The 27,504-nt window shown below is 37.6% G+C and overlaps 2 protein-coding genes across 3 annotated transcripts in view; one reads left to right on the top strand and one right to left on the bottom strand.

Annotated features, from left to right (window-relative positions):
- The window catches only part of LOC124716960 (vam6/Vps39-like protein), a 118,473-nt gene extending 110,990 nt beyond the window's left edge, over positions 1-7,483 (top strand). Inside the window, exon 17 of the mRNA XM_047243558.1 lies at positions 6,624-7,483. Coding sequence (XP_047099514.1) covers positions 6,624-6,690 — 67 coding nt within the window. The 3' untranslated portion in view covers positions 6,691-7,483. The remainder of the gene's footprint in view (positions 1-6,623) is intronic.
- A 1,895-nt stretch (positions 7,484-9,378) lies between these two features.
- Positions 9,379-27,504, bottom strand: part of LOC124717090 (mitochondrial 2-oxodicarboxylate carrier-like) — a 72,439-nt gene continuing 54,313 nt past the window's right edge. Inside the window, exons 6-8 of one of the 2 annotated variants that reach the window (XM_047243793.1) lie at positions 26,942-27,061; positions 26,567-26,763; positions 9,379-13,020 (exon numbers count right to left, since the gene is read on the bottom strand). In XM_047243793.1, the coding sequence (XP_047099749.1) occupies positions 12,900-13,020; positions 26,567-26,763; positions 26,942-27,061 (438 nt within the window). In that variant the 3' untranslated portion in view covers positions 9,379-12,899. The remainder of the gene's footprint in view (positions 13,021-26,566; positions 26,764-26,941; positions 27,062-27,504) is intronic. The other variant, XM_047243794.1, reaches the window with a different exon arrangement.

Raw genomic sequence — 27,504 nt, 5'->3', positions numbered from 1 at the left:
AGACTAATTTTCGTGTCAAACGGTCACTCGCTTCAGATACTGTTTGAATAATAAAAAGGGCAGCACTCAGTCTTTGAACAAGATACTGAACATGGGCTTTCCACAGCAGTTCATTATCTTTCTGAACACCTAGAAATTTGAACTGTTCAGTTTCACTAATCATGTGCCCATTCTGTGAAATTAAAACTTCAGGTTTTGCTAGAAACTGTAAAAACTGAGTCTTGCTGTTATTTAGCATTAAATTATTTTCTACAAGTCATGAACTTATGTCATGAACTGCACTATTTGAAACCAAGCCAATGTTGTACACAACATCCTTTACTAGATGTCATTAGATATTTTAGAGGTATCCGCAATACTAGAGGGCATATCATTTATGTAAACAGGGAACATGAGTGGCCCCAACACTGATTGCTGGAGCATCCCCCACTTGACCTTACCCCACTCAGACCCCACATCACAGCCATTCTCAGCACTGTGAATAATGATCTTTTGCTGTCTGTTGCTAAAGTAAGAGGTGAACTAATTGTGAACTGCTCCCTGTCTTCCGTAATGGTCCAGCTTCTGGAGCAATATTTTGTGATCAACACAATTAAACGCCTTAGTTAAGTCAAAAAATATGTCTAGCATTCGAAACCTTTTGTTTAACCCATCCAGTACTGTACAGAGAAAAGAGAATATAGCATTTTCAGTTGTTAAACGACTTCAAAAGCCGAACTGTACATTTGATAGCAAATCGCGTAATGTAAAATGATCAATTATCCACACAGCCTTTTCAATAACTTTAGCAAACACTGATGGCATAGAAATAGGTCTAAAATTGTCTACATTTTCCCTTTCTCCCTTTTTATAAAGCAGCTTTACTACTGAGTACTTCAATCGTTCAGGAAACTGACCATTCCTAAAGGAAAAATTACAAATATGGCTAAATATAGGGCTAACATGTGCAGCACAGTACTTAAATATTCTGCTAGGCACTCCATTATATCCATGAGTCCTTAGTCTTGAGAGATTTAATTACTGACTCAATCTCCCCCTTGTCTGTATCACAGAGGAGTATTTCAGACATCAATCTCGGAAAGGCGTTTGCCACGAGAGTTATATGATTCCCTGTAGAAACTAAATATTTATTTAATTCACCAGCAATGCTCAGAAAATGTTTGTTAAATGCTGAACATATATCTTATTTATCAGTAATATAAATATTTTTTACTACGAACTGACTTTATATCGTCGACCTTGTGTTGCTGACCAGACACTTCCTTCACAACTGACCATATGGTCTTAATTTGGACCTGTGAATTAGCTATTCTATTTGCATACCGTATCCTCTTTGCCTTCGCAATAACATTTTTCAGCAACTTACAGTATGGGCTACTGTAGCTTGATTGTGACTACTTCTAACATTTTGATATAATTTCCGCTTTGTTCTACACGATATCCTTATCCCACTAGTCAGCCACCCGGGCTGCCTTTTATTACTAGTACCCCATTCAGAACATTCTAATGGAAAGCAACTTGCAAAGAGCATGAGAAACGTATTAAGGAAAGCATTATATTTGTCATCTACGTTATCAGCACTATAAACATCCTGCCACTCCTGTTTCTTGTCGAGGTTTAAAACACTCCCTATTGCTGTTGGATTAACTTTCCTACATAGTTTTTAACTATATGTGACATTTGTTTGAGTACAAAAGTCTTTTAGTGTTAAAATGTGTGCATCATGGTCTGAAAGGCCATTCACCCTTTTACTAACAGAATGCCGATCTAGTAATGAAGAATTAATAAAAATATTGTCTATGGCTGTGCTACTGTACCTCTGCACCCTAGTTGGAAAAAAACAGTCTGCATCACATCATATGAATTTAGGAGATCTACCAACATCACATGTAACTAATTTCTGGTACTTTCTATAAATTGAATCAAGAACCCTCTCTAGCTTGAGCAGAAGTGCTCTGAAGTCAAAGTTACGGGACCTATAAATGACAACAATTAGAAGTTTAGTTTCACTAAATTCATTATATTTGTTTCGTCACCAGTTCTGTGGAGAACCTTCTCATTTCGTATCAGTCCACTTCATTGTCCGAAATCTTCTCTAGTACCACATCTCAAACCCTTAGATTCTCTTGTTTGTGGTTTTCCCACAGGTAACAATTTATTTCTGAAACTAGCAAGAAGAGGATCCAGGAGTGGGACCGATATTTTGAAACTATCGATACAATAGTGTAGGTTAGTGTCCCTGGTGTTGTATGTCACCGTGCAGCCCTTCCGTCGAAGTGGACTTTCAACAAAAAAGTGAAGTTGTATACGCTTAATAATAACGTTAGGCAAAGTGATGGTGTAGCACGGAGGTTAAGATAAAGTCCTAAAGTGCAGAAGCTTGCGACTTCAAATCTCCTCAATGGCTGTGAAAGTTTTATTTTTAAATCTTTATTGAAATTGCTTTGATGATTATTTTTATCAATTAATTGGCTTAAATGTACCTGTTTAATTCCAGTCTTTTGTCATGTCATTTTAATCATCGTATTAACTTTTTTCATTTACTCTCATTTTTATTCCTATCATTCTTTTTTCATTTGGAATCTTTATCAATGTGATTTTAATCATTTTTATATAAAAACTTGATTTTGTATGTTTGTTCATTTTATATTTTCATCTGTGGTATTTATTTACCTAGTTTACGCTCACATTGGAACACTAAAATCAAACTAATACAACAGAATCTACAATGATTAAGTTTAGGTCTTAGCAGTCAGCCATTTCTTCGTTTTCCAAAATTTCTTCATTCGCTGTGATCTGACTGCTCGTTCTTCTGCAGATATGACATACTTCTTCTGTTCTGATGGTTTGAATGTCAGCCATGTGTATTTGTTCTTCAGAAATAGTTTCTCTTCTCTTTGTTGAATTTGGTGTGTGGCAATGTTCAATTCATCCAGATCACTTTGTACTTCTTTATACCAGATGTGGCAGGTCGATAGACACACAAACAAACACAAACATACACACAAAATTCTAGCTTTCGCAACCAATGGTTGCCTGACGAGGCAACCATTGGTTGCAAAAGCTAGAATTTTGTGTGTATGTTTGTGTTTGTTTGTGTGTCTATCGACCTGCCAGCGCTTTTGTTTGGTAAGTTTCATCATCTTTCTTTTTAGATATATTTTTCCCACGTGGAATGTTTCCCTCTATTATATTTATACCAGATGTTTTTGATATTACTGTTCCAGAAATAGTGAAAAAGTTGCTTCAGGATTCTGGTATTTGGTAGGCAAGATATGTGGCTGAAAAATGCAATCCTTCTTTTCCGCATTGTATCAATAATGGGTTCACATTCTTTATACACCACTGAATTGGGCAAAATTCTCCACTGCCCATTAATTTGACGTTTTTTTACTGATAATTGTTTGGAGTATTCATCTATCAACTTTCTGAAATTTGTCAGATGGTGCTCGAGTATTTAGGTTGATTAGTGTTTCACTTGCACTGCTTCCAGTTTAACGAGGGAGGAGTAATGCCGAAATTTAACATTTATAGAGAGAGATCGTTTTTTGTAGGTTGCCCATGTGCTTCTCTGCACTCGCTGTAGTTTTAATGTTCTACTACCTATTGATGCTCTTTCATTAGCATTCCAGGTAATAATCTCACCAAGATATTTAAACTTTTTTACTACTTTAATTTTTCATCAATATGGAGTATGATATGGGATGTGTCAAGTGGGAAGCTGGGCATCTTTTCTGTTTACTCAAATGGAATTTGCAATCCAGCCTTCGCCCCTAATCATTCTAGTTGTTCTATCAGTACCTTTGTTTCATCAATTTTGTTTGCTAACAGCACCAAATCATCTGCAAATGCAAGGCAGTTAAGTCGAATCGTTCTTCCAATATCAACAGATGGTGGGCATATCTTGTTCCATTCACACACGATTTTCTCCAGTACACAATTGAACAATAATAGAGACAATCCATAGCCTTGTCGAAGGCCAGTATGAATCTCAAAAGGTTCAGTGTTTCGAAGGGTGACAGCAACGAGGTTGACAAGTTTCTGATGTAAACCAAATTCTATAAGAATTGACAGTAGAGGTTCACGATGGATACAATCGTAGACTTTTTTTAAATAGACAAAGGTGATTTGAGACTAATAATTTGATCAGGACAACTTCATTCCTGGACGAAGGCCCCCTTGATATTCGCCTAGTTGACAATCAAGCTGTTCATAAATTCTGAAATACAGAGCCTTGGAAAAAATTTTATAAGTAATATCCAGTAGGGATATACCCCTATAATTATTTGGATCCAATCTATCTCCTTTTTTGTGTAGTGGATGGATTATTGCAACATTCCATTCCTCTGGTAACTTCTCAGTATTCTAAATGTCAGTAAGATGTTTGTGTAAGTTCAGAATAGTTTGTACATTTGCGTATTTCAAAGTTCTGCCACTAGTTGGTTCTCACCTGCCGTTTTTTAATTCCGAAGTGAGTTAGTCACTGCTTGTACTTCATCTGAATGTGGTGGTAAAACCCTTTCTAAATGCATTTTGTTTCTTGGATAGGTGTCAAATTCCAAATGATGTTCAGGTTCTGCGCTATTTAGTAACTGTTTGAGATATTTAGCCAATATCATTGAATTGTCATAATTGTTATGTGCCACCTTCCCATTTGTATCCTCCATCATAAGAGTAGGTGCAGTGCATTTCCACTGGTATTGTTTGAATGTCTGATAGTAATCTCTTGTCTTGTGGTGATTGAAAACATTCTCGATGGATTTTAGCGAGTCCTTATGAAATTGCCTTTTGATCTTTCTAATTTCTTTGGTGGTTGATCATCTAGCATTTATTAATTCCTACCTGGAGCTTTCAGTTCTCCTTTGTGGTCATTTAACCAGGCCTTATGTCTATGTTGAATCGCTACATCGCATTGCTCATTCCACCGAGCGTGTTTCTTGTGTTTCCGTACTGGAGCTACTTCTTCAGCCAAGGCTTTTAATCGATCGACAGTGGCTTCTAGATTGTCACTTAAAGGTATTCTTGGTCTCTCGTAATATATCTGATTATTAATGGAATTTCTGATCCATGGCCGCATGATCTATCTGGAACTCTCCTAGCTTGACATTAGGGCATTTCCATGTCATTAACTTATGTGGTCTTCTCTTAAACCTTGTTGTCTTCAAAACCAATCCACTTTTAATACAAAATTCAATTAACCGTTCCCAATTCTTTTTTGTAAGTTTATGCTCTGGACATTCCCCCACCACACCTCGAAATTTCTTCTCTCATCCTATCTTCGCATTACAGTGTCCAAGCAGAATTTTACTGTTAGTGTGTGGTATGGTCTTTGCTAGTTGATCAAGTTCATCCCGGAATTTCCCGATCCATCCTTGTCAGTTCTATTGTTATTGCATTCATTATTTCCATTCCTCATTTTACTTGAAGTTCATTTTATTAATAATCCCTTCTTTTCTTTAAATCCTCGTGCATTATTTTGTCCACAGTGCAACAATAATTTATGTTTTAAATGTTCTATGACGATTGTTGTACAAAAAAATGTACAACTTGTAACACAAAATACATTTTTGCACCATTGCACAGCCAACAGAGATAGATTATTTTGTCCTTTGTTTTTAATCGGTAGATTCCCATTTGCAAACACTTAAATATTATGATAGATAAATGAAAGAAATGAAAATCATATGCACAAAGATTCCTGACAGAAAAAGAATGTTAGGAAGAAAAAGTGAGAGTAAATGAAAGAGTCAATACGCTGAGAAAATGATGCAGGAAAGTATTAGAAATTAAATTTATTTTTAACCAGTTATTTGACTAAAAATAATGACCAAAGTCATTTCAATAAAGACTAAAAAATAAAAATTTCAAAGCATCTGACAGATTTCAAACCCACAACCTTCTGCACATGAGGAATGTATCTTACACACTTCACTACACTGACACTGCATAATGATATTATTTTTAAGGCTCTAGAGCATAATACAACATTCTTTTTTTTTATATCGATTACTTGCAAATAAGGGCCCACTACGATGAAAGGACCCATGGTATCACACAGTGGAGCCAAATTTACACATCTGTATAGATGGTTTTAACATGTCGAACCCACCTTTGGTGACCTCCCCCAGGGCTACATTTCTACTCACCACGTAGAGGTGGTGCTGAGTTCGGACAGGTACAATTAAAAAGATTGCTGTAAATGATTTATCTCTCAGGCACTGCCCTTCTTCAGAAATATAAAAAAAAAAAAGTTTGAGAGTTGTGCTTGCCCAAAATCTAAAACATTTCAAGCTATCTTTTTCTTTGTACCTGTCTGTAGCTCAAGTGACTCACTATGGTGAGTAGTGGTCTGTCCTTTCCACATTATTATTCCATCCTGGACTTTCCATTTTTGACAAGGGCTAGAGTTGATACTCACAGATTTACTTTGAGGAGAATTCTCTTTTTACCTGTGATTGTCCGCTTGTCCTCCTTGCTACTTTTTTCATAAGTTATTTTGCATCTGTGCTGGCAGAATTCCTTTACCTCGTCTGCTAGGTAGTTCCCAATTTTGATGCTAACTTTACCACTAATTTCATTTAAATTGCCATAGCATATCTAAGTGTTGTTCTTCTCTGTTCCAGTGCCTTTGCTCGGTACCCGAATGGTGACATAGTCCATTACTCGTGCCAGGAGAGGCGGACTACTTAGTGGAAACTGCCTGGTTTGTCTTTGTGCTCATCACAGAAGCTTTGTGAAAATGCAAACCGAGTACCTCTTTGTATTCTAAAAGTGGGCAGACAGGTCTGTATCTGCTGACATGTCGATTTGGCAGAATACATGTAGACCAGTTTGTGGGAATACTGTTCGGTAGCTTACGGCAGTTTACAGTTAGCGCTCTGAGGGGAGCATGTATTTGAGAACCGAAGCTAGTCAAGTTGGAGGGGCCCATGTTATGACATTAGAGCCTGACTGTCACTTTGTATATTTTGGCCAAGACACTGCGAGTCAAGTTGTAATTGATCTGGTTATATTTTGCACCTCAAATGCACAACAGCTTCTAACGTATGCAGTAAGGACTGTAGAAATCATGTATGTTCAGATAAATAGGTGCCGTGTGAATCTTTGTCAGGTACATTAATGCTTTCCTAATAAGTTTGTTTGGGAAAAATAAAATGTTCAGCATTATTTTTTGTTACATCCAGTTGTGGACATCCAGATCTTTGTTATTGTGACACTTTTGTTGAGATTTTTATCACAATTAAAATTTTTTGTGAAATACTTTATTTTTTGTTAATAGGTTAAAAAGTTATCACGCATGTTAATCTTTGATAAACTAGGACAATTACACATAAAATGTTTTAATTTTATATTGTATAGCTGTAAGAACTTGCATGAACGAGAGAAGCAGCAAAGTGCCTTTTTCCACCACAGTTTCTGTTACGTATAGGCCATGCTCTATCACATTTTGGGCAGAGTAAACCAGTTCTTCCATTTTAATTTTTTTGCTACAAACATTTTAAACAGTCATCATTGCTTGTGCGGAAAAGCGACTTAATAAGAGTGTCTGCCCAGTGTTCCATAATTTGTACCAGTGGGAGCGTTGTTGTTGTTAACAGTTTCAAGCTTCTCACATGTTCAGTAATAAAACAGCAACTTTATTTAAGCCTGCATGTGATAGCATGTTCATATTTATGACTCGGTATAGTGAGAAAAATATTGGAAATAAAAACTTGTTTATAGCTTCTTTTTAAGTGTGTGTTTCATTATTCTCATTTCAGATGATGAATATTTTTCACTGTGAGTTCTGAAAACTTCACAAAAATAAAATGTAACTGGGGTAAGTGTATAAAAATAATGACTCACTCAACAAGAGACTAGCAGCAGATGTATTGCAAAAAAACTAGCAGCAGATGTATTGCACAGCATCACGAGAAATCTATTAAACTATGGGCAGACATAATGGCTTACCTTTAGGTGGCAAAATTCCTAGTACTGTAGGAAATCAAATCCTAATTTTCAGAATCTGTGTGTTCTTTCTTCAGGTAGGAAAGAGGGAATCATTAGGAAAAGTTGGAAAGGAGAGGGTTCCACCTGTTGTCAGACTCGAGAGGAAGAACAAAGATGTGGAAGGTAGTGTCAGATTCCTCGTTCACAACTTAACCCTCCAGTCACGACTGATTTTCCATTTTTTCTGTATATAATTGTGGACCAGTATTATTTGATAATTAAGAGTAATAAAAGAATGTAACATGAAAGCCAAAAACCGAATTTACAAGTGAGTTTTAATTTACATTCAATGTATATTCCACAGGAAACACAAAAATCGCATTCAGTGTTATAAACACAGGAGAAACTTACTGATAATTTTTTTTTTGACCACATGATGGACTGTGAGAACAGCAACCTTTTTTGTGGCTTCCTTTGACACAGCATCAGAGGGACGCATGCTGACAGGTAGTGCACCCAGCAACAACACTAGGTACAGGAGTGTCACCATGTCATCTTTTCAGAAGCTCCGGTTTTATCGTTTTATCTACAGCATCACGATGGGAACATGTGTGTCTGGACACTTGGATAACAATCATTAACAGATTGCATTAGTCATTGTCATCTTGAGCAAGGTTGCATATACAGGCTCGCAAAAATAGTTACAAAATTGTTGGTGCGAGAAGATGCACATGTAAGTGTATGGGTGAGATTTGAGAATGTGTAAAATGTGACTTATGGTGTTCCAGAGAAACAGAAAAAGATTGGAAAGGAAAATAGTGACCTCTGATGTACTAGGGTGTGCTGAAAAGTATTGCCTCCAAAGTTTTATTCTGTTGAGGTATTGCATGTATATTATTCAGACAATTTTCCCACTCCACAGGTACAAGTTGCAACCCTCTGCCACCATGGGGCTCCGAATTGTAGCGTTTAATGTGGTGACGTGTAATGCAACTATGTAGGTGCGTGAGAAACAGATTGCTGTAATTGAGTTTCTAACCAGAAAACATCATCTACACATGGAGCACCATTCCTTCAGCATGACGATGCCAGACTACACACAAACACTGCATCTACAACAATCTGATCCCTTAGATTCACTGTCATCAATCGTCCTCCATACTGTCTCAACTTGGCCCCATCCTATTTTTGCGAAACTTAAAGAACACATATGAGGACTTTTAAAACATTTTAAGAGTTTTCACATAAAAAATGCAGAGGCATTGCTTATGAGCACACCCTCATACAATCAGCCCAGAAATTATATCCAATGCTGTAACAGCGTGGCTCACAAAATCGTACTGAAAGAGCTGAATACACACGTGCACTTCCCGTGCAGCTAAAGTTTTAAGAGCAGAGGATGGCAGGATATACTTCAATTGTGATAAAACAATAATTAAAGTTGCCTTCTGTAGTGCAGAAAATTCTTTATGTTCCCACAAAGTACACTGCAGTTTTTTACAACACAATATAAAAATGTTTTGATAACTTTAACAGTACAACAATGTTCAATGCATACACCTTCTACAGTAGCCCCTGTCAACTGATGATCACATAATTAATTGCATCACTTATAAGGCAGTAGAGCAAATCGTTAACATATATAAAGCATAACACACATGTCAAGAAAGACTGCTCAAACTGAGTGAAAGATAGGAATGACTGCACTTGACAAAAATAAAGTTTTCTCCATCTTTTAGAACAAAACAAACAGGCAAGGTCATTCACTCCCAGGCAAAAAATAAAATGAATGGCAAGTTTTTTCTCAGAATCTGAAATCTTCCTGCCTGGGCACATCCTTTCAGCTTGTCACTTCAACATAAATTATCCTGCATATTTTTCTTCATTTTTGTCCATGTTGATGATTATTAAATTTTGCCAAGTGCTGTTATTGTGTCTATTATTAACTTTCAAAAGTTTGATCATTGATAAGCAAGTTATTAACTCTTTGGCTTAATATTGTGAAGATCCACATCAGACTTATATAAGTTTGGCACAGTCCTTATTTTGTAAAGAATAACAAATGTTATGCCTACAGATAGAATAAGAGATTTGTCAAAACACGTTGATAAGGCACATACTATAAAGTCATCATTATGATAAATGTGAAATATCTGCTGTGTTTTTTAAACATTGCTTTGTTTTACAGTAGCAGCCCATATAAACACATATTAGAATTTGAGCATATGAGTTTGATAATGTTTTCAGAAACAAATGTCTTAGTAAATGGCACAAAGAAACAATAGTACAGGAGGGAAGCATGATTTGTGAAAAGGTTAACTATTTACTTTTCATTCTCTGTGTGTTAGTGCCAGTGCATATCACATCTTATATCCATTCATTTGCAGGCACTTTACCCTCAGTAATATAACCAATAATCTTATGACAGCTATGAATCTATCAGTCAACTAACTATCTCTGTGCACTAAACAGTATCGATCTCTATGAGGAACATTATATAAATCGATAGATAAAAGCCAAAATGGTGTTTTGTTAATTTTTAGACTCAATACTTAGTAGCACAGCATTCCATCTTTCAAAATTTTCTTGAAAAATGATCAAGCTTGTTAAGAACAAACACCTGACTTGATCTTCCCTGTACCTGTCATTTCTGTCTCAAAACTAAATCAGGAACTTTTGTCCCATATATTGTGTCTCATTAAAGTGTAATTAAAATTGGAAACTAATAACAAATACAGTTGTTCCTACATAAACATAAAATGACTATCTGCAAAATATTTATGCATTAGTACCAAGACAATTAGCTTTTCCTTTTACATGCAAAATATGTTAGTTTAAATTGAAAAAAAACTTAAAGATTACAGACACTTCAAATAGTTTTTCTATATCCCAATGTACAAAAATGAGACTTGTATGCTTTATGTATCCCAGTAACTTTGGCAATATGAGCATTCAATTCTAAGACAATCGACATTATAACTTTTTTTAACCACCCTTGCAAGACAGTTAAAATATGGGTAGTTAATTATCTTAGGTACACTCATAGCATGAATTTTCAAAATTTTGTTTATACTGCAAAAATAAACATAATCATCAGTTCTTGATAAAACTAAATAGAACATCACATAGTTTAAAATAGCATCACAAATTATGGAGCTCTTCAGTCTTTACTTCATTAATTGAGATACAATAAAATGCCTTTTCCTTAGCTCTTATGAGCAACAGGTACAATTGATATGTTTTGTATTTATCTTTTAATGTTTCAGGTTAACTTCATAAGCAAACCTATCATCTTGCCATTACACAGGTTGCAAATCCAGCAAGCCACATACACACACACTATTCCAGAACACTTCTAGCACCCACAAAAATTGTCACTACTCCATAGGAGCTGTTTTGGTATCAGGAAGAAAATTTGACATTTGTCAAACATGGAAATACCTTAACATCCTAACAAATTTTCTGCAAAAACAGCACGAGCACAAGGGATCATACCAAGTGAATTGTAAGACATTTACAAGAAAGAAACAGCCAAACGAAACACGGCAAAAGTGAACACATGTATGATGAAACTGGGACTTGGATGTAGAGTGTACTTTAAAAGGACTAAAATGTGTCATGCCTGCATTTAAATTTCACTGGCTTGTGACGACATGGAAATAGAAAAATCCTGATTGTCACTAGTGAGTGTCAGATGAATAAGTGATGCACAAATAGATCTGCCTAATAATAATAGCATTGTAAAAATATTCAGATCAATATATATTCAGATCAGTATGATTTTACTGACTAGAATTTCCTGAAATTATTGCTGTCAAATTCCACAAAAAGAATTTTTTAAATATAAACTCTGCTCCCAAACTTAACAAAAGTACTTATAGAAAGCAGGAATTAAAAGATCCTTAGTACACTAGCTTAGCCTGTTCAAATATAGTTTCTTAATTGTGTAAATAAAATTATTAATTATGAAGGAATGTTACATGACCAGCATTTAAAATTCAATAGTTGATGACTAGTATAATTTATACATTTCATTATTCTTGTAGATGCTGCAGTAAAAAATTTAGAGCAGGTTTTATTTGGAACCTTTTGAAACAAGGAGCATTACTAGCACAGGAAGTTATCAACAACATACAAGAATCAAACTGCTGCTATATTACTTCTGTTTCATATCTTAAAATAAATTTTTTATTTATTTACTTTTTTCTGAAGCAGAGTTAACTTAGTTATGGATAAATATAATCTTGAATAAAAAAATAGTAATTTTCTAGAAGTAAAAGAAAATGGAAACTTTGAAAAATGTCATCATAAAGTTTGATGTTAAATCTTGAGCTGCTGTTGCTCTAACTATTGGCAGTAAAGAAAAATCAGGGGTAAAACTATGGTGAACTGACCAATGCATTATCAAAGGAAGAAAAGTTGTGTTTTATGTTATAAGTTGTTATTTTAGACCAACAAATAACTAATGGGCTGTTTTTTTCCTTGACTCAGTTCATGTTCTGTAATTTAAACGAAATGGATTGGTATAATTTACAGCTGTCCAGATTTTTATAATTGCTGCCTATATCACTGGATTCTCGCTTTTGCAAGAGAAACAACTATAACAGAAAAGAAGGAAACAGATGCCATTTTGCAGCTTGTAAGGTAACATTTTTGGTTTTATGGGTAGAGGGGTTTCTGTGTACATTTGGGATTACTAAGACATTATTACCTACACTAAAGTTGCAGTTAATAAATATATGGCTCTAACTTGTAGTTAAGAAATTTCTTAATATTCTGAAAGGATATAAAAGAAAGTCAGGTTTCAAATATTAGTGTTGTTTAGTGTAGCAGTACGCTAAAGTGAATATATGTAATCAATGCGACAGATATTTGCACACTTCTAATAGCAGATCACGGCATTAAGCAAAGGTTAGGCATGGAAAAAGAATTAGGTAAGGGCTAGGTTTTGATACAGCGTGCTACAGACACTAATCGGGGAATCTGGTACTGAGGTAGTTATAGCTGTAGTCATAAACGACCAGCATAATAGCTCCACCAGGACCAAGGCGGAGGACTTTAGGTAACAATCCCTTGTAAAGTGCTCTCCATCTGGAACAGAAAATTTATATTGATTATTACTCATTAAGCTACATATAATGGAAACTTTAACTTTTGCCAGAATTCTGAATACTTGATGTTTCAGGATTGCAGCTAGTCATTATTCAGTACCACTATTTCAACTGTGCATCCAACAGTCATCTTAAGGTGAATCTCTGCAGACTGACACAGGCATTCCATGTCGTACTGTCTATTAACACACTGTATTGATTTCATTTACACATAGCAATCGTAATAATGTCACAGTCTACATTACTTGGCGACAAAGGCATTGTCATTGATGACGCCAGTATGAAACACTGTTCCCAGAATGAAACTTTTGCTCTGCAGCGGAACATGCAGCTATGTGTAGTATCACGTATCGATAGCACCCCACAGGCGTCAAAGTTGGCAACAGAGTTGCAAGTTCCTGTCAGATGCTGATAGTGGTAATGTGGGATCCGGACTGGAGCATGCCCACTAAACCATGCCACCAATGGCACTGTACCACGAGTGCCCACTGCTGCCACAATATAGGATGGCCGGTGGTAGCCACACGGCCCACTCACACTTGGACTAACTTCACTACATGACACTATTCGGACACTGGGTAGTCTCAGCTGGGACTCTTATCATTCATGCTTTATTCTAGAGAGGGCCTCTTCCTTGTTGACATTGAAATAACTGGACTCTGCTTCTTGCTGTGTTATTTGTAACGAGTCTTTGTATGCTTAGAGAAACACGACTTAAGTAAATCGTCTGCTTATTCTTGTTTATTAATCATTTCTGCTCCTGTCCAGCTTAACGATGACGACAGTTGCCGCACCACTTTGTAACCCACCTTTCCTTACTGAAGCCATACATAACAATGTGAAACTTCCTGGTGGATTACAATTGTGTTCCAGACTTTTGCAAGCAAGTGCTCTACTGAGTTAGTTACCGAAGCACAAGTCATGATCCATCCTCACAGCTTTACTTGCATCAGTACATGTGCCGGACTGAGACACGAACTCAGGATCTTTGCCTTTTGTGAGCAAGTGCTCTACCAATTGAGCTACCAAGAACGACTCATGATCTGTCCTCACAGCTGTACTTGCACCAGTACCTCATGTCCTACCTAACAAACTTCACAGAAACTCTCCTGCAAAACTTCCAAGACTAGCACTCCTGGAAGAAATGATATTGTAGAGACTTGGCCTAGCCACAACCGAGTGTATGTTTCCAGAATGAAATTTGCTGTCCACAGCTGATATGAAACTTCCTGGCAAATTGAAGCTGTGTGCCACACTGAGGTTCGAATTCGGGACCTTTCCCTTTCCTTGGCGAGTGCTCTAGCAACTATGCTACCCAAGAATGACTGATGACCCATCCTCACAGCTTTACTTCCACCAGTGCCATATCTCCTACCTTCCAGACTTCCCAAAAGATCTCCTGAGAAACTTGAAAGGAGAGCTTTTGTGAAGTCTGGGAGGTAGGAGATTGGTACTAGCGGAAGTAAAGCCGTGAGAGTGGGTTGTGAGTCTTGCTTGGATAGCGCAGCTGGTAGAGCACTTGCCCATGAAAGGCAAAGATCCTGGGTTTGAGTCTCAGTCCTGCACACAGTTTCATGAAACTCTGCTGTCAGATGTATTGCCATTCACCTTGGTCTTTGGCACATTCTATCAACTACACTAATAGCAGATAATGGAAATGATAAGGTCCCACACATTATCCAATTGACAGCTCCTGTAATGATTAATAAGATTTTCTGCAATTTGTACCTCCTTGGGCTTATTAATAACAGAGCCCCAAATCTATGTTGCTGTTGCCAGAATTATTGTTTTCACTGTCTGGTGAAGATACAGAGCTAGACAATAGCAGACTGGTGGGTTGCAAAAGATGATTTCAACATTAGTATCCAATATGAGACACTTATGGGCAATGGCTGGTATAAACAGTATTAACAAACCACCTGAAGATAATTGGCAGATGGGCAGTTGAAATATGATGCTTGGAAGAAAACAGTGACCAACTGAAACCCAAAAACACCATGCGGCATAGTATTTTGGCATCTGTCTCATAATATTGTCTTAATTAATCTTAATGTGTTAACTAATCTTAATGTTGATATTCTTAGAGCATTGGAAACTAATTAAAACTAGAATGATAATTATTCCCAGAAACTGGAAAACTATCTTTACCCTCTTCGAGCTACAGTGGTTTCTGGCTCAAACCACCGGTTTATTAATTTGTTTTGAGGTACCAGTGCCTTTTGCATGAAACCACTGATGCTACTGCAAGACAGAAACAGCTAGGTACTGCTACAAATATAGAGCATCGTAGCAGTCAGAGATTGTGTTACATGATTATAGGATATAGTGTTACTTTTTTCTAGTTATTTAGGACTATAATTTGTTTTAGGCATTATGAGTTCATGGAAATTTCGAGATGTGAGACTGTGTCTACAAAAAATGTGTAATCATTGAAGTGATGGGTGGTTGAAAACTGAATGTCCCTGTGATTCCCAAGTGAAACCACCTTCTTAAAACAATTTATTGTTTTATATGGCCTATTTCTTGTTGTATTCATTATTCACTATGATAAGTTAATTATGTGAAAAATTTTAAACTTATATGGTTTTTCATATTGTTGTGGCCCAAAGAATGAAAGGGAGGCAACGGCATCTTCTTCTGGAAAGGATTACTGGCAAGGCTGAAATGAAAACCTGTCACTGATACTTGTAACAGTAATCGATTTTTCAAAAAGTCTTCATTTTGTAGTGCATATCTTACTGAAGAGTTTGATATATAAAACATATATGTTCGAGGAAATGTAAGGCATGTTCTGTGGTCTTAAGTGTTCCAAAGTGCAGTACCTTGCCTCTCCACACAACATTCTTCTGTTGCATGTCGTCGTACTTTGCTCTGTGGAATTCAAACATACATATTTTGTAATGGAAGCTGTCAAACCTATATTCAGGACAGTGGAAATTAAAATGTCCTGTGGTGCTTCTCCTGCTCCCAGTCAGCCAGTTTGACATCCTACCCCCCTTTAAAAAAAAAAAAAATCACAATTAATACTGGGTAGAATTATTTGTGACTGGCAGAATAAGAACTCTTCAGGAAATCTGCTCTCTTTATGGCCCGTTAGCTAATAACTTTCTTTTGTGTGTGACATAAAATTAAACACAGGAATCACAAAACCAGTGGAGACAAGAAACAAGCAAGACAGAGCACATTTCTTCAATCCTTATGCCCAGCATTTTTTCTCTCTAATCTTGCTACAGCTTTACACTGCATGCTTTCATTTCTGCAAAAAATTCTATTCTCTCATCAAAGTTAGTCAAACGTTTTGCTACATGAAAAATCAAAATGTCGCTAATATTGAAAAAGCTGTTATATGAAGTTGTGTGGTTCCTCAATTTGATTACATCTATTTCATCACTTCCTACTAGATAAAACAAAACAGGTCTTTCTAATATTGCAGCAACTGTAACACACACCAAATAAGCGAGACTGTTTTGGAAAAGTGGTGATTTTTATCCACCTCATTTATATAAATAAGATGACAGAACATAATTCACGAAGTACCAATACCAATGCCTATTAGGCCTATTACAAGCAAAAAGTTTTATGTTAGGAAATGTCTCACATTTCATTCATATGCTCCAGTTTCTCAAGCATGAGATAAAAAAGTAGTAGTAGTAGTAGTAGTAGTAGTAGTAGCACAAAATTTTTATGTAAATTTGGAATCATCATATTCTTTCAAATAATTTGTGTCATGTCCCCATTTCTTCTCCTCCCTCGTTCTAACAAAAAATCTTGGCTTCACTAATTCTGAAACTATTCCTGCTATTATCAAAACTTATTCTCCGGTTAACTTTGGTAACGGTTCCAGAATTATCAGTTCAGTTACCCCTTCTTTATTCTCAATTTAGGTGTTTGCACTATTCCAAGAATAGAACTTAGTGGTTGCTAACCGAGGATTGTACAACTGGCCCTTAGTAGTGTAGTGACCTGGCAAAATTTTCTGTCAAAATTTGATTTTCCTGGATACACTGATAAGATAATGTGTAATCTTTCTTACGTGTTATTCCTGTTTGTCTGGTAGTCTGAATCTGTGGATTTTGCTAATAATTTTAACAATGCTTATCATTCACACACCCAGTCAACCACATAAAAAAGAAACAGCGATTGGTATTCACCCGATCGCATGTATTCAGATCAGCTTGTGTAGCCACGTCCCCTTTTGTCTGTGGGACAACTTACGAGTCATTCAGCAATCAACGTAGAATTTGTTAAAAATATTCAAAAACCAAAAGGGATGCATTTCAAAATCATATGAATAATCAATAGACCAACGTGCGCTGGATGCTAGAATATGAATTTGGTGCCCCCTGAAATTGCTGCCTGGGGCAGATACCTCAGTCCCCCCCCCCCCCCCCTTCTCCTCCTCCTCCTCCTCCTCCTCCCCCTCCTCCTCCTCTCACAGATCCAGGCCTGCCACTGACAGTGTTCGCGTTATTAAACCCTGAACGTATTACGGTAACTTGATTCCCAAGTAACCAGAAAAATTGCAGGTTACTTCCGTGTATATGAAGCGTAAAGGAATGGCTGTGCAAAATTATAGACCAATATACATAACATTAGTGTGCTGCAGGGACCTTGAGCACATTCTAAACTCCAGTGTAATGAGTTAGCTAGAGGGAGGAGAACACCTGCTCATAAATCCTCATGAGCTTATAAAGAAACGACCATGCAAAAATTGTTCACACCTTTTCGCACACAGTACCCTATGAGGCATGGATACAGACCAACAGGCAGATTCTGTACTCCTAGGTTTGTGGAAAGAGTTTGAACTGAATTACACTATATACTGATAACAATGATCTGAACATATGGAATATGTTCTCAGATACGGCACTATCTGAAAGATCTTGTGAGTAATGGTACTCAGTGTGTTGCCCCATACTGAGAGAGTTCATCAGAGGCAAAAGTAAAGTCCAACTTATAAGACAGGGTGAACAGCAATCTGAGACTATTTGCTGTTGTGTTTGAGAAAGTGTTAACATGGAGGGACTGTAGGGAGATTCAGTATGAAGGAAAGGTCGGCAGGCATGGGATTGACTTTCTCAAACCATCTATTTGGTGATGCTGGTTAGGGTTCCAGGTATCTTACTCTGTAGCCACTCACCCTGGTTGGTCCTCATTTGTGAGCAATTAATAACAAAAATTGTAATTTTGCATAATATTCTAGAACCTTTTTGATGGTTGCACTTAAATCGGCATTGTAGTGTAATGGTTAGTGTATTAGGCTGACATATAGAAAGTTCTGTGTTTGAATCTTGTCATGCGATTCAAAATTTTTTTATTGTTAGATAGTTATTGAAATGACTTTATCATTTTTATTCAGTTAATTGATTTACTTGTGTTTTATTTAAATTTATAGTTCTTTGTCACATCATTTTAATCTTTGTATTAATTGTTTCGTTTGCTCTTATTTTTTCTGCCTATGATTCTGTTTTCATTTGGAATCTGTGTTTACATTATTTTAATTAGTTTTATTTATCTATCACAATATTTAAACTTATGAAAATGTTGAGCTAACGGTTTAAAAATAATGTCAAAATATATATTTATTGGTATGTAAAAAATGTACTTTCTTTTGGATGGTAATTGTTATACAACATTTGAAACACAAATTCTTGCTGCACTGTGGACAAAATAATGTGGATGAAAATTTACATGAAGGAAGGGGTCATAAATAAATGTGCAAATTGAGGAATAGAAATAATGAATGCAATAACATGGACAAAAATACATGATTATCAAATGGGAGACATTAAATAAAAAATAAAAATAAAATAGTGAAAATAACATGCACAAGGGTGCCAAACAAAAGAAATATAGGAAAAAAAGAGTAAATGTAAAAGTTTTTTATTAAAAAAAGTTCCTTTGAAATCAATTAATAGAATAAAAATAATGTTTAGTCATTTGAATAACTATTTAAAAATAAAAATAAAAATTGAAGCACCTGACGAGATACAGAACCACAACATTCTATACATCAGCCTCATATTCCGACCACTAATCTACAACACCACTTTATATGCAACTATCAATTTTAAGGCTGTAGAACATCATGCGAAATTGAGGTGCTCCCTGGAAAAATGACTTAACATCCATTAACAACAAAAACAATCAATTATTGACAAGATTATTCAATTGGACATATAAAAAGTCTACTCACTAAGTGGTGGCGGAACACAGACACAAAAGACAGTCGAAATTAGCAAACTTTTGGAGCCAGTGGCTCCTTTTTCAGGCAAAAGGGTTGAAGGGGAAGGAAAAGAAGTGGAGAGGTCTAGGAAAAGGGTAGATTTTGGGAAAGTCACCCAGAACCACAGGTCAGGGGAAACTTACTGTAGGGGATGAGAAGGAAAGACCAATTGTTGGGAACTCCATTGGACAAGATTTGAAAACCTGAGAGCTTAAAAGGTGGAAGTCAGGGTAATATGCAGACAGAGATTACTGCTTAAACATCATGCATGAGTTAGTAAAAGTGAAAATCTAAGCGCATTGTACGTAACAGATGTGACGGGGGACGGTGAAAAATAGATGGGAAAGACAATGAAAGATGTAGAAAACTAAAACAGAGAGAAGCAAAGAGTAGTTACAGTGAAGAAATGCTAAAACAGAAGAAATTAACGTAAATTAAGGCCAGATGGGTGGCGAGAACCAAGGACATGTTGTAGTGCTAGTTCCGACCTGTGGGGTTCTGAGTAACTGGTGGGTGGGGGAAGAATTCAGATGGTGCGTGTGATGAAGCAGGTGTCTGGAGGAAGAATCCAGATGGCATGTGGTGAAACTGGTGCCAAGGTCATGGATGTCATGTTGTAGAGCATGCTCTGCAACAGTATATTGTGTGTTGCCAGTATACACCTTCTGCCTATGCCCGTTCATCTTAATTGATTATTTGGTGGTAGTCATGTAGGTGTAGAAGGCTGAACAGTATTTACATAACAGCTGGTATATGACGTGTCGTTTTGCAGTTGGCTTTCCCGTTGATAGTATATGTTTTGCCAGTTACAGGACTGTTATAGGTGGTGCTAGAAGGGTGCATAGCTCAAGTCTTGCAGTGGGGACAGTCACAGGGGTGGGAGCCATATGGTAGGGAGATGGGTGCAGAAGGAGCATAGGGTCTGATAAGATTATTGCAGAGATTGGGAGGGTGACAGAAAGCTATTCTAGGTGTGGTGGGCAAAATTTCAGACTGAATGGATCTCATTTCAGGGCATGATTTTAGGAAGTCATGTCTCTGTCGAAGTAGCTGATTACCATATTCCAGACCAGGATAAAACTGAGTCACCAATGGTGTGGTCTGAAGTTGTTTTTTGGGGGGATCAGCAGTACCTGGATTGGATGTGATGGCCTGGGAAATCTGCTTTTTAACTGGGCTGGTGGAATAATTACATGCAGTGAAGGCTGAGGTGAGAATGGACAGCTATTTTCATTTCCACCACCCACTTATCTTGTTTATGTGTAATTATTTCACATTTAGTGCATTTGTTTTTTGGCAAATCAATCTGATCACCTTTTACTGGCGTCTCTTACTTCACTTTAATTGCCAAGCTAAGTAGTTTACTTTTTCTCCTGTGACTTTCACCTTCTGTTTACATAGTTTTTAGAATTTTGTCAGTTTTCACAACTTTCCCAATCAATTTTTTCCATTTTTCTTTTGCAGTCATTTTTTCCATATCATATAGATTGCCCACTCATTACCTCTTATTAACGATTTTCATATGAATTTTTCTAATTTTTCGTGCTTGTCCCTTGGAGTTACTCCAAAATGCCTAACAGTGAAAGTCCCTGTTTCTGGATGCAATCCTACCCTATATCAGGCTCTTTTACAGTTTCAAATATAGCAATCTCTTGCTCTTACCTGGCTTATCTGTGACCTATATGCCTCATCAGCCAATTTCCACTCTAACAGACTCCTCTCCTTGTACAAAATCTTGCAGTTATCTGCCCCTCATGTTTCCTTGAATGGTATCATAAGCCAAGCCAACTTCAAACTGCAACAACATGCCAGACTTCACCTCAAAAAGCTATCCCACCTTCTCCTAAACTACCTGAACAGTGGTGTTTCCCATCCTGTCTCTCTGCAGCCCCCTAAACAGCCACATCACCAACCACCACTCCTCTCCTACAAACCGAGCTTGACCAACTTCCTTAACACCCCACAGCCTTCACCACTACCTCCCACACCAAGAATAACCCATAATCCCAAGAACCAGTCACAACAGTACGGTGCCCTTAACCTCTCATCTAAAGTGCTCTCCCCTCCTGAATTATCTGTATTATCTAAGGGTCTCACTTTCAGCCCTAAACTTGCATTTGATCATGCTGCTTTGGTGAAGGCCCTACTTTCCTTCAGATGTAATATCCATCGGAAATATCACTTTGGAACCCATTCCCAAAACAGCAGACCTGACATTAAACCCTGCCTTGAACAGTTCAGACCACAATCCCAACTTGATCCACCACCACTACTTCAAAATCTCCCCTCACAAGCCTTCCAAGAATTCCTCACATCCAGCATTGCTTCACAACCCTTCCTCAGGTCCCTAGAACACGACCTTAACTTGTCCTCTGCAGAACTCCAGGCTCTGTGTTCCCTAAAAGCTGATGACTCCATCATTATTCTCCCAGCAGACAAAGGATCTACCACTGTAGTACTTGACTGAAAGATCAATGCTAGCTGTCTGACTCCTCCATATACAGTGTCTGCCATCAAGATTCCATACCTGTGACTCAAATTGACCTGCAGTCACTCCTTAAAACCTCAGGCCCCTCACAAGGACTAACAACTCAATCCATAGAACTTCTTACCCCACCCAAACATGCACACCTCCCCCCCCCCCCTCCCTCTCCCCCCACCTCTTCTTCCTAAGATCCACAAACCCAATCATCCTAGCCGTCCTATAGGTGCTGGCTTCAAAGCACCCCCCAAAAGTATATCTGCCTTATTTGATCAACACCTGCAACCCATAGTACAAAGACTCTCCTCTTACAACAAAGAATCAAAGATACCAATCATTTCCCAGATAATCTTAAATCTGTGCACGTCCCACTCCCACCACACACACACACACACACACACACCTTGCCTGTCACCACTGATGCCACCTCCTTCTATAGCAACATCCCCCACATACATGGTCTGTCTGCTACTGAACACTTCCTAAGTCAGTGCCCACCTGATTCCAAACCTATGACATCCTTCTACTCACCATCTTAATCATCTTTATGCTTACCAACTACTACTTCACCTTTGTGGGGCAGACAGACAAGCAGAACATGGGTATGGCCATGGGAACCGTGATGGCACCTTCCTATGCCAACCTTTTCATGGGTTGCTTGGAAGGGGTTTTCCTGGGATCCATAAGTCTTCAGCCCCTGGTTTGGTTTTGATACATTGGTGACATCTTTACCGTATGGACTGATGGTGAGGCTGACCTGCTAAAATTCGTGGAATCTCTGAATAACTTCTCCCAATTAAATTTCACATGGTCCTATTCTGAATTCCATGCTACTTTCCTTGACGTTGATCTTGTCCTCACCAAAGACCAGCTAGACACTTCCGTCTACATTAAATCTACCAACAAACAACAGTACTTACATTTTGACATTTGGCATCCTATCCATGTCAAACATTCCCTCCCATACAGCCTTGGCATCCGAAGTAAACGTATTTGTTCAGATGCAGACTCTTTAAAGCAATACACCACCTTTCTCACCTCAGCCTTCACTACACATAATAATGCCACCAGCATAGTTAAAAAAAAGCAGATTTCCCAGGCCATCACATCCAATCCAGGTATTGCTGATCCCCGCAAAAAAACATCTTCGGAGGACAGCATTGGTGACTCAGTTTTATCCTGGCCTAGAATATGATAATCAGCTACTTCAACACAACCATGACTTCCTAAAATCAGCCCTGAAATGAGATCCATTCAGTCTGAAATTTTGCCCACCACACCTAGAATAGCTTTCTGTCGCCCTCCCAATCTCCGCAATATTCTTACCAGACCCTATGCTCCATCTGCACCTATCTCCCTACCATATGGCTCCCACCTCTGTGACTGTCTCTGCTGCAAGACTTGGCCTATGCACCCTTCTAGCACCCTCTATAAAAGTCCTGTAACTGGCAAAACCACAGGGAGAGCCACCTGCGAAACAACACGTCATATACCAGCTGTTACATAAACACTGTTCAGCCCTCTGCACCGACCTGACTACCACCAAATTATCATTTAGGATGAACGGGCATAGGCAGAGAGTGTAAACTGGCAACTCCCATTGCAGAGCATGCTCTGAACATGACATTCATGGCCTCAGCACCTGCTTCATTACACGCACCATCTGAATTCTTCCCCCAGCCACCAATTACTCAGAACCCCACAGGTGGGAACTAGCACTACAACATGTCCTTGGTTCTCGCCACCCACCTGGCCTTAATTTATGTTAATTTCTTTTGTTTTAGCATTTCTTCACTGTAACTACTCTTTGCTTCACTCCGTTTTAGTTTTCTACATCTTTCATTGTCTTTCCCATCTATTTTTCACTGTTCCCCCGGTCACGTCTGTTACGTACAATGCACTTAGCTTTTCACTCTTATTAACTCATACATGATGTTTAAGCAGTGATCTCTGTCTGCTTATTACCTTCCACCTTTTAAGCTCTCAGGTTTTCAAATCTCATCCAAAGCAGTCCCCAACAGTCAGTCTTTCCTTCTCATCCCCTATGGTATGTCTCCACTGACCTGTGGTTCTGGGTGACTTTCCTGAAATTGACCCCTTTTCTTAGACCTCACCAGTCCTTTTTCTTCCCCGTCAACCCTTTTGCCTGAAGAAGGAGCCACAGTTTCCTCAAGCTTTCCAATTACAACTGTCTTTCGTGTGTGTGTTCTGCCGCACTTGGTGAGTAGATTTTTTATCTGTCCAACTGAATAATTAATGTCCATTAAGTTGTTTTTCCATTTCCCACAGTCTTTGTAGTCCCAAATTATGATTACTCCCATACAGATGCAATGCCTTCTAGAAACATTTGATGGCCATGCTGCTCCCAAGTCACAGCCAGTCAACAACTTCCATGCCGCACCTACCAGTGTTTGCGAGTTCACTGTGCTGAGACGTATTTGTCAGTGACAAGATATCTGTACCGTGAAATTGTATTTGTCAGTGACAGGATATTTGTACTATGAAATTTACATTTGCCAACATCACATAGGGAGTAAATGGTGTTTGTAAACAAAATAAGGGAAGTGATTGTGTTAGTACATCCAGTATGGTGTCTGATGGTGTGAACCAATTAATTGGAAGGAAGCATAAAATTCAGAAAGGGAAGTGGAAGTAAGAGGTAGTGATGAAGAGGAGAAATTCAGAACAGTGTTATGTGTCGCCAAAAACTAGTAAGAAAGGATGTTCTAAGAAATTTGCAGTCAGTAAATATGCTGCACAAAGGAATGCTGTCTAAAAATATGCCCAAGAGAAAGACAGTATTTGGAATACAAAAATGTCATTTTGTATTACAACAGAAACACATTTTCTTTCTTGTCTACTTATGCAGGAGCATTGAGTCCTTATCAAATAAAGAACAAGGATATACATTACCAGTGCAGAAGATGGACTCGATGATGGTGAAGAAGTCTCGTCCTGGGATTATGGATACAAAGAAGAAAGATATCTTTGCTCTACTTAAGTTCCTTTGAGGCAATGCAGAAACACTGAAGAATAGTGTTGAGGGTTACGCATCTGCGGCAGACAGTGACCGCTTAGGTTGCAAAACAGACACACGATCAGTAATAACCACACACAGATTGTTGCAGATCGTTCTTGAGGACAGTGTTCTGTCCTATGCATGTCTGTAATTGAATAAATACATTTCTTTTGCTTTACGGATGAGAATGTTAATACTAGGTTTTTAAAGAGGATTATTGTGTGTTATGTTTGTTGGCATATATTATAATGCCTTCAGAAACACCTTTACCGTGAACTGTTGTTTTAAAAACTATTTATGTTTGATGTTTAAGTACACTACTTTTAGATATAATGACCATTTAGTAGTCAAATATGAAAAATGTTTGTTTTCTTGTTTGTGTTATACAGTGATCTATGGAAAAACAACAAAGTGCGGTACTATATTATCAGTTCAAATCAGTATGTAAGTCATACACAATGCACTATAGCATCATTTATTCTCAGACGACAATACATAATTTGTATTTGACAGAAATTTCATCCCTGTATGAGGGACTGAAATGAATGAAAACATTACATCAAATACTTTATGCTCTGTATCTCGATTTCCATACACCGCATTTAAGTCTTTCCAGAAAACGCCTCAACTAAGAATTTTTTTTTCATCAATTACCCTCAAACAAGGGTCCATCAGGGTGAATGACTAGAGGGTGTGATATGTGGGCCCCTAACCTACATCACCATATAGATGGTTTTAAAAACTCAATCCTATCAATTGCTATCTCTCCTTGTTATATAAAATGGTATGATAAATGTCAGTTTGTGCCCTATCTTAAGTACTGGTGACACATTTAGGGTCACCAACAGGTCACATTAAAGGAAGGCATCAAAACAATTCAGTGGCATGCCACTAGTTTTGTTACAGTCAATTTCATTAGTATGGGCTTAGATGCAAACCTCTGGAGGAAAGGAAACCATTGTGTCGTAAGGCGATATTGAGGAAGTTTAGAGAACCAGCATTTGCAACGGACTGGAGAACAATTGATTAATAGTGCACTTCCATGTGTTCAGCTGAGTTGTTCTCTCCATTTATTTCAACGAGGAATCTATCAAAATAAAGATGTCCAAAAACCTAGTAATAAGGGATGGAGGTTTCAACTTAAACAAGGATTGTGGTCAGGTGCTCAGTTTATTAAGATTCCACCAGCCATCATATCTGCCATTCCTGGGAAACGCTGAGAGAATGTGCATTTCGTGGAATATCAGTGCCGGCTCTGAAAAACAGGAGCACAAAAGGGCATAGTGTGTGTCAGGAATCAAACTCACAACAACCTATAAACAGTGACACAAGGCCAATAACAGTTCAACCAGGTTAGAGTCCAGGCATCAAATACACATAACAGCGTAACTCGCATCACCAGAAGAAGATGATTGAGTCCATCATCGAATTATTCTGCATAAAACGGATATGACAGCTGATCTGAACACAGTTTTCTTGGCTGCAATGTTCATTTTGCATAAATACAGTAAGGAAAAAATAATGGAGATTATGCCCCATGCCGAGGCATACCAACAGTAATTTTTCCCTCATTCCGATTGCCAGTGACAGAGGAATGGGAATGATTTGCAGTGGTGAAAAGTGCGCTTCACCATGCACTGTGTAGTGACTTGCAAAGTATGTCTGCAGACATAGATGTAGATTCAAACATTTATTGGTTTCCGTAAATAAGGAAAATCTCACAAATGATAACGAACTTGGAACAAAGAAACCAACTCGTTTTAAGCTCTTTGTCAGATATTAAAAAAACGGAGACTTACCCCTCTTCTTTGTAAACAATTACCATCGATGCAAGTGTCGTGCGGTATTTTATGACACCGGGTTCTGGCTGAGGACCTTGGATCCTGCTCTTGGCAACATCAAATGGGATGTTGACACAGGATGCTAGAGTGCCCGACACAAAGCCGATACCCACTTTGCGTAGAAACTCCTGCACTGAATCCTGCAATTCATGAGACTGAATGGCATTTTTATAAAACTGAACAACAAATATTTTCTCTTGTTACCAGCCGAAAAATGAACACAAAACAATTACTTCCTGATGGCAGCTGCCTCAGTTTCAAATTATGACTCAAAAACAGTTTTTAAAATTTGCTATAACTGATGTATCAACAATAGGATCCTGTAAATCTTACATGAAATTCTGGAAGTAATCCCTTGACTGAATGATAAAAGCCAAAATAAACCATATTGAAGACTCCATTGCGAGCAATAGTTGCAGTCACTCCTTTGTTCAATCCACGGAGCCCCAACCCCTGAAAATAACAAAAAAGAAAAAAACTATTAATCATGGTAAATTCCACTGATAAACTGAGAGTGCAAATCATGACATTTCACAGTGAGTGAGCCACTATACAATAACTAAATAATTATTACTCTTAATCCGTTTAATAGTGAAGTAACATTACAGTCTAACATGTATAGTCAAGATGCTCACTGCTGTCAAAGTCGTCACAGTCTGACAGAAAGAGACACATTAGTGCCTCAAACAGTGAGAAAGCCACTGTAAGATTTTAATGGTTATTTTTAATTATTTTTCTATGTAATGAACAAAATTTGTATAATTTATTTTTGCATCCCAAGCATTTGTACATTATCAAGACTTGATTGATCATGAACTAAATGCAAAAAGAACCAAAGCTCAGTGATTCAGTGACATAAGCTACATTGCATTCACAAAGAAATATTTCCAAAATTG

This window comes from Schistocerca piceifrons, chromosome 9 (genome assembly GCF_021461385.2).
Source record: "Schistocerca piceifrons isolate TAMUIC-IGC-003096 chromosome 9, iqSchPice1.1, whole genome shotgun sequence".
In the NCBI taxonomy this organism is placed as follows: domain Eukaryota; kingdom Metazoa; phylum Arthropoda; class Insecta; order Orthoptera; family Acrididae; genus Schistocerca; species Schistocerca piceifrons.
The sequence above is the reverse complement of the archived record's forward strand: the minus strand, read 5'-3'. Positions and strand labels throughout refer to the sequence as shown.